The sequence below is a fragment of the Macrosteles quadrilineatus genome, unplaced genomic scaffold (genome assembly GCF_028750875.1).
Source record: "Macrosteles quadrilineatus isolate MER2022 unplaced genomic scaffold, UCM_ALF_1.0 Scaffold_1__1_contigs__length_201487025, whole genome shotgun sequence".
Classification (NCBI taxonomy): Eukaryota; Metazoa; Arthropoda; class Insecta; order Hemiptera; family Cicadellidae; genus Macrosteles; species Macrosteles quadrilineatus.
The window spans coordinates 125,218,360-125,227,297 of record NW_026542594.1 but is presented as its reverse complement, the minus strand read 5'-3'; the positions used below and the strand labels follow the sequence as shown (position 1 = coordinate 125,227,297).

General features: G+C 35.6%; 1 protein-coding gene across 2 annotated transcripts in view; it reads left to right on the top strand.

The window, feature by feature from the left end:
* The first annotated feature begins 2,415 nt into the window (after window positions 1-2,415).
* Window positions 2,416-8,938, top strand: part of LOC128984388 (phenoloxidase-activating factor 2-like) — a 33,753-nt gene continuing 27,230 nt past the window's right edge. For both annotated transcript variants that reach the window (XM_054403707.1, XM_054403713.1), the window contains exons 1-2: window positions 2,416-2,533; window positions 2,873-3,153. In XM_054403707.1, coding sequence (XP_054259682.1) covers window positions 2,891-3,153 — 263 coding nt within the window. In that variant the 5' untranslated portion in view covers window positions 2,416-2,533; window positions 2,873-2,890. The remainder of the gene's footprint in view (window positions 2,534-2,872; window positions 3,154-8,938) is intronic.

Sequence of the window (8,938 nt, the reverse complement as noted above, 5' to 3'; positions counted from 1 at the left end):
ATTTGGTGAAATATACATATTTTGAGCATTTAGCATTGTTTAAAAAGTAATAAGTGTAAAAACAATATAGGCTAATGATATTAATTGCGTTAAATGTCAAATTTTGTTGATTATTCAATGAATAAAACATTCCCCATACCGTACGTCATCGGAGTTATTATTAGTATGTTATCTGGTATCTCTTCCTTTGGAAGAACCTTTAAATAGTATTAAAATCGTATTGGTGGATCTTTTGTAATTAAACACTTCCGTGATTTCATCATTGTAATATGATTTTAATTTAAAATAAAATATTTTTTGGGAAGACATATTCTAATTTCAAAGGGAGGTATATCCGTTACAGTGTAAGTTTTTTTTTCCTTTATCACGTCATGTCAGTTCATATCGTAATTCTGTGAAAATGAATGAACCCCCTAGCATAGTTTTGAGAAATTGATTGTGGGGTTACTGTTAAAGCTGTAATTCCTTGACATGGGGGATGTCAGTTTGTTGTTTTAGCCTTATCAAAAACATAAAGTTGTCGATATAATCTCTCTACGGAATGTTAGGTGTAGTGGAATACTTGAAGTGAAGTTGGATTTTATTCTTCTTTATAAGTTGGAAGAGAATTCATGTTTTTAAATGTCATAAAATAGTAGTTGAAATTCCCCATATAATGTTTTCTCTAAATCGAATAGTTTCTGAGATTGCAAAGGTGGTACGTTCTTCACCCTGTATATTCGCAGAATACTAAACACCGAAACTGCGTCTTTTCAAGTATTTTAATGGGATTTAATATCATTAATGCGCTGTATACTGTGCCAAATGTTATTTTTGTATTATTCGCAGTTGTAACTGGAGTTATAAACATTTATTTAATATCCAAAAAATATATAAGTACATCTACATGGTTATGACTCATAGGAACGGCCACGGCGGGAATTCCAGGAACTGACCCTACTGGTGGCAAATGACACTGGTGGCAAACGACACTGGTGGCAAATAGTAGGACACTGAGACAACAAACAGACAAGTAGAGAGACAGATAGACAGACCAAAACATATTGTTATAAAAGTATCCATTGTTAGGCCTCTCGCCCACTATACGATTTCGGTCGTACGACACTGTGTCGTACGATATTCTTATCATCTGTGTGGTCCTCGCCCACTTTACGACACTTTGTCGGATAAATGGCCAGTTGCTCGGTAGCCCTGGAAGAGTGAGGTGTGGGTGTATTGCGCAATATCTTAAAACAGTGGTTCTGTATCAAATAGTAAAACAATGATTCCGTTACGTGTTGTTGCAATGTGGCTGCTGTGGTGATAGTGGCCAATGTAGGCCTACAGCATTAAAGAAACATTTATTTTTATGTGTAAATTATTTTTTAAGTTAATGTATTTAAAGAAATTTTCAAATTATATTAGTCCATGCATTTTACAAGTTTTTAAATTTACCATAACTATCATAGGGTTTTGGGATAGTCTGGTAAAAAGTATGTATGTTAAATTGTTTTGGATTAGTTTTTAAATAGATTTAATTTTATCAATATAATCTACAAAAAATTATATTTATAGGTTTTAGTGAAACTTTTTTACACAATATAATTAATAATTAAGATTATACAATAATAAATAATAGCCAAACTAGCATTGTTTCAATAATTATTTTGGTATATTTACTCATAAGTGATGCAATATTTAGACATAATATAAAGAAAAATATAAACAAATTGTAAAAAATAAATAGGAATATCAAAATTACGCAAAATAATGGTTGAAAAATAAGACCAAGTGATATATCAAACATTATAATAAAAAAGTATGCATGAATTGTAAAAAATATTTATTCACGATAAGAAATACGCAAAGTGATATAACAACTATAATAATGACGAAGTATGAGTTAATTGCAAAAAGTATAGGCCTACAGTATATAAGACTACTGGGGAGAACGCACGACATACGATAAAAATCGTATAGTGGGCGAGCGCCCATTTGATCGTACACGCCACTGCGAGTTAGACAGTCGTACGACAGTCGTGTATCACAGTGGCAGTGGACGACTGCTTCACGACAGTTTGTCGTAGTCGTGAGATTATCGTACAGTGGGCGAGCTCTCATAAGATCCAATGGTTCACTGCGGAAATGTTGTCGTTCCGACACAGTGTCGTACGACCGAAATCGTATAGTGGGCGAGGGGCCTTAGATATATCAGTATGTTTTCTGTGGATATAGATAGATAAGAAAAATATGGTGACACATTGATTTGATTGTGAAACATTAAGATGTTTAAGTAAATTTTTCCTTATTTCTGTGCTATCTCGCAACCGACCAGAAACCGAATAAAGAAAGCGTAGTTGTACGCGCGCGCGCGCGTGTGGGAGCGAACGTCGCCAGTATCAGTATCCTCTGTCGGTGTCAGTGAGGTCGGGGGAACTGGTTTGTGTGTGTGTTTGTGGTGTTGTTGTGGTACTGTGGTAGTCATCGACCAGTCCGAGTCCAGTCACTCGCAGCAGTCGACGCAGTACAGTACAGTGTTCACTTGACTCTTGAGGTACTACTTCACTAGTTAACACTTATTAGCCATACTAATACTGCATGTTAAAAAAATTGAAATCATCTTCGTTTTAAGTTTGTAAAAGAAGACTGCATTTATATAATTTATTATTATATTTTATCTTGACATTATGGGACCAAGTTAATCAACATAGCAACTCATTTTAATTTAGTACTGTTAAATGTATAGTAATAACTATATGTAAATGAAACTGCTTAAATTTCATGGCAAGTGAATGTAAACAAGACCGTTCTAAGATGACTACATCATAAACGACTTTTGTTTACTACTGTATGTCATTGTTTATACTTATTCGTTTTGTTGTATTCATCTCAGCAGACTTCAAAAGCGAAAATGACATCTCTTTATCTAGTACCGGTAGTCGCGCTGTGCTTGTTCTGTGCCAACTTCTGTCAAAGTCAGGAAGACGTTGACACTCTTCTCGAGGATGTATTTGGAAAGCCATCGACAGATCAACAACAACCACAAGAAGAGGGCCAAACAAACATGGCCAGCTGCACGTGTATGCCATTCTACAACTGTAAAAAGAACAACACCCAAGACGTATCAGGCAATGCCGTAGAGAACGAGTACGGAGAGAATATAATCGACATCAGGTAAGTATTTATTTGTCAAACATAAATGTTCGCACAACCAAGTTAAAATACCCCCCCGTCGCAGCAAACCTGCAGACTAAGTGAATTTCCATTTGCCCGATTGAATTTTCAATTAAATTAAATCCATATATAAATCCCAAAGTACCCATGAATCTTTGAGAAAACCACAAGTCACACCCCCATAAACCATATACTTAAAATGTTCGTCATGACGAGAAACCTTGTGCAAAACTATCAATTATTTCATAAATTGCCCTTTATGGTCGTAATTCCTTTCTAAAGGGAACTTTCCATATACCTAATGTTAAAAATGCCTCAGCTGTACCATGGCTGTACTTATTTGTATGTTATTCTTTCAATTTATGGTACTTTCATGTTAAAGGGAACATTCATTATTATCGATGATTTATTTTCGATATATCGATGTTTTTGTTTTACTTCACGATTGGTATTCCTTCTGTTTTAATATCTTCAAACGCATTTAAATTACAAATTAAGAACTAACCTTGTGTAGGCAAAATAATAGCCTATAGGCCTATATTGGATTAGGACATGAAACTATTCTAAATTAACCTAACATAACTAACCAAACTTGATGTATAGGCTAAGTTACCGTTTCAAAATTCCATTTGATAACAGAAGAGAAAAGGCATATGGGGAATAGGCTATCAAACGGATTTTTGAAATGTTACAGCAAGTTTGGTTGGTTAGGTTAGTTTAGAACAGTTTAATATAGGCTAATATTTTTTTTTATTGTTTGTTGATACTGAACAATATTTATTTACTGTATCCTATATCGTACTTGTCAGCTGATATGTTTCAATTTGTTACTATCAATATATCGGATGGAAAACAAAACTATCGATGTATCGAAAATAAATCATCGATAATAATGAATGTTCCCTTTAAAAGGAAAGTACCATTCTGTGTTGTTTATTTCAGCTGTTAACCAATCAATAGTTTTATTAATACTTATGATATGAAGTCAAACGGGGTGAAGCCCATGGGCAACAGCTAGTTTATTTAAATACTGTAACATTATGTTTATCAAGTACGTAGGTTTGCTGCTACAAGGAGGGTAATAAAGTGGGGTTTTTAGTAGAATATCAATAGCTTAGTAAAAAATTAGTTAATTTGCCAAGTTTGATTACAATATATCCGTAAACAAGCAAACTACAACAGTTTACTTATTCTCTATAAGAATAGCAAGGTAATTTTGAATTTACAATTTTTTTGCAATTTTTTCTGACGTATATATATAAATTTGAACGAATAGTGTTTTTGGCGTCTGGGGACATCAACATGAAAAAGTAAATCAGTCCCGGACCCAGGTCTTACCATGAGACCTAAGGTAATAACTACTTCCCTATAAAAAAAACTATTGCCATACGCCTTTCTATAAAATCATGAATACTTAAAAGTTCCTTGTATGCCTGTTGAGTCTTGAGTCTTTCATCATAGTATGGTAGGCATCCATTGTGAAAGTAGGTTGTCGAATCTTCAGGAGATGGATGGCCACAGAAATGCCTGAATGATAATACTGTAGATGCGTTGCAACTGCATCTTCAGGGCAAACTACAGACGCAATTCAAATAAAGGATTCCACAGTTCTTTCTCAATCCATCGTGACACATCACATTGATGCCTTTGTTATTTTTATGTCTAACATCGCACTAATTATAGAACTCAATTAGTGGATTTGGCCTATTTTGTGGAAGCGGTAAATAAACAGTAACGTTGCATTTTTAACCGTATAAGGTTTATCGCTTATTTATCAAATATAATAAGTTTACATGGATCTAGTTTTTAGTTGACCTTTGGCCTGAGAAACTCTGGCCAAAGGTCAGCTAAAAAGTAGATCTATGTAAACACAAAGACGATTGCAATGCTCGCTGAATTAAATTTTTTAAATAAAACATTTTAATCATTCTAAATGCTCCGCGCTACTATATAGTCTACATTATTTTTTTCACAAACTGATACGTCCGACGATACGCCTGACGTGTGTTGATCATGTTGACAGTTTCGTATTTTGTAAACATCTGAAATCAATATTATATTGTGGAAATATTATATTACTAGCTGTACCCGCGGGCTTCGCCCCGTTTAACTTCATAAGTATTCGCATGGCTCATTCACGTCCTGGTTGAAGTTCGTTCGCTACGCTCACTCACCTTTAGGTTGGAGCTCGTTCGCTGCGCTCACTTGCCTTCAGGTTAGCTCGTTCGCTACGCTAACTCGCCTCCAGGTTGAAGTTCGTTCGCTACGCTCACACACCTTTTGGTTGGAAATTAGCTATTGTCATAAATAAAAAAAAAAAAAATAGTGCTGCACCCTGTTGGTAATCCGTGTAACTTTTATGCTATTGAACATCATAGAACAGAACCAACTTGTTTAATTGAAACAGCTGTTAAGATTCATTAATTACTTTTAAATATGAAAAATCATAATATTAACATGGGGAACTACAGAGCCACTGGGGCGGAGCCCGAAAGGGTTTTTGAGATAAGAATATGCTTTAATGTTAATCGGGAATGTGAGCTATCATCATGCCAAATTTCAGCCCAATCCGTTTAGTAGTTTATGCGTGATTGAGCAACACACACACACAAACATACACACAAACATACACACAAACTCACAAACTTTCAGATTTATAATATTAGTAAGATATTGTATTGTTGCAATATTATATTGTATGACTGACACGTAAAATATAACACTTAAATCGTTGAAGCTCTAAGGAAAACACACATAAACGCTAAACACAAAACCGTTAATTTCTAAAAAAAATCTGTGAGTACCTAGTGGGAATGCGGTATTATATGATGTTAGTTTTATAACCAGAATAATTTTTACTGTCACGTCGAAACACTAGCAAAAACAGTTAAATCGACCTTTAAGCTGGGTTTTCCTAGACGCGGAGTCGGCCAGCGGAGAGAGGAACGCGGAGAGCGGAATTGAAATTAACATGGCATTCCGCTCCGCTGCTAGGAAAACAGTAACATTAAATTACCTAAGACAAGCTGAGTCCGCTCTCCGTGTTCCTCTCTCGGCTGGCCGACTCCGCGCCTAGGAAAACCCGGCTTAAGCCGCATTACACATTACACAGTTTAGAGCGGAATGCCATGTTAATTTCAATTCCGCTCTCCGCTGGCCGACTCCGCGTCTAGGAAAACCCAGCTTTAGCAAAATTATTATTGAACGATTTTAATATTTGTATAGCTCACAATACTAAAATAAGTTTTTAGGCTCAATAGTATTAAGTCAATACTGAAACAATTCAATAAAATACATACCCTTACCACAGCAAACCTGCAGACTAAGCGAATTTCCATTTGCCTGATTTGATTTTCAATTAAATCAATTCAAATAACATTAGGTTTAACGATTACCTAGGTTTGCTGCCTACAGGGAGGGTAATAAAGTGTGTTTTTTTAGTAAAATATATTTATAGCTTAGTATAAATAAATAGATTTCCCGAGTAGCTTAGTATAAATAAATAGATTTGCCAAGTCTGATCAAAATATATCCATAAACAAGCAATTTTTACCCATTAAATCCCCCCGTAAAACCCCGTTCCCATGGTCCGATCATGCTGGTTCACGAACTCGTTCGACAAACGCAGGTTTACACGTTTGTACCAAATTCCATTAAAATCGGATCATTTTGCTAGAGTTATCGTGCTAATGGACATACACACAAACACACACATATATAAATTTGAACGGGTGGTGATTTTGGCTTCTAGGGACATTAAAATGGAAAACTAAATCGGTCCCGGGCCCTAGTCTTGCCATGAGCCTTACGTTAATAGCTTATTCCGTAGGCCTATATGGGAAAGCGCTAAACGAAGAGCTTAAGATGTTATTAAACATTTACATAATATATTTAGGCTACATAATTAGACCCATTTATTAAAAAAAAAGGTTAAAATAGAGAGAGTTATACCATTGACTATTGAATGTCAAAGGTTATATACTGTATACCAACCTTAGTTACCGTATGGTATAAAGGTATAAAGGTATGCAACGTTTCTAGGTCAACTCATGGAGAGAGTTATACCATTGACTATTGAATGTCAAAGGTTATACTGTATACCTGCCTTAGTTATACCGTATGCAACGTTTCTAGGTCAACTCATGGAGAGAGTTGTACCATTGACTATTGAATGTCAAAGGTTATACTGTATACCTGCCTTAGTTACCGTATGCAACGTTTCTAGGTCAACTCATGGAGAGAGTTATACCATTGACTATTGAATGTCAAAGGTTATACTGTATACCTGCCTTAGTTACCGTATGCAACGTTTCTAGGTCAACTCATGGAGAGAGTTATACCATTGATTATTGAATGTCAAAGGTTATACTGTATACCTGCCTTAGTTACCGTATGCAACGTTTCTAGGTCAACTCCACTGTCACTGTCTCGCAAATAAAAATGCTTATTCTTACTAAAGCAATTATTACAAATGTCATAAAACTTGAAATCTTTTTGCAAACATCCTAAATCTGTATTGGAAGAGAAAGTAGGTCGATATAAAAGGATTATTCTTGGACGGAGAATGTAAGTGGCCTTGATGTCATCGTTGGACTCCCCCAATCTTGATGAATCGAAATGGTGAGCTGAGCGATGAGCATCAACACAACGGCGTTTGTCCCCTGTGACCATGCAATATATTCAATGCTATACTATATCATACTGTATAACTTAATGGGTCCCGCGCTTTCTACATCCAAGACAAAAATCCCAGGTTAAGATAAATAGAACAGTTAACACAATTAAGGTTAAATAGGGCTGATATTTTTCCATGGCCCCTTAAGCCGCGTTTACACCGGAGTTTGAAACACGAGCTGCAAACAGAAATTGCAAACATCTCTAAAAACGCCCATTTTCAGACGAAACTTTTCGCTGTTGCAAACAGTTTTTCGGTGTTTGCAACAGAAATTTTTGTTTCCACTTGAAGTCGGTAAAGATCAAAGGGAGTTGCAAACTCTTTGTTTGCAACACTAGTTTCGGTCACCATGAGCCGTTGAAACACGAAACAGAAACATTTCTCCGCCATCCCCTACGCTACCACCTCCTGTCTCACTCACGTGATCACTCGCACCACCCTGTATCTCGACTCAGTACCCTGTCTGGACGGCTACCTCGTTATTGTTGTGACTTATCTCGTATCGTGCGTGTTGTGAGTGATGATCTACTGAGTGAGATGGAGTGAAGAGATTACAAACAATATTATTAAGTTAATTAGCTTTTATAGAGAACATGAAGTGCTTTGGAATCAAACTATTTTCGACTATAAAAACAAAAACAAGAAAAACTATGCGTGGAATGACATTTCACGGGAAATTAACTTAAGCAAGGCAGAGGTCCAAAATAGGATGAGGAACCTCATAATTCAATTTAACAGAGAATCTAAAAAGGGCAATAAGTCTGGATCGGGGGCCGACGATGGGAAAACCAAGTGGGAGTTTTTTTATCAATCAATGATATTTCAATCAAGGTCGAAATTATCTCAAACATTTTCATGAAACATGGAAACAAAACCATGAAATAAAAATTGCAAACTTTTATTTGAAACTACTGTTTGCAACTGGTGTTTGCAATAAAAGTTTGCAACTTTTTGTTTGAAACTCCGGTGTAAACGCGGCTTTAGATGATTCGCATATTCTTATATATCTCCACAAGCAAAGGTTTTGTTTCGTTTACTACATATTATTTTATTTCAATCACGTGAATGGTAGTCCCTTCATAAGGAAAACTCTGCCACCTTTTTTCTAGA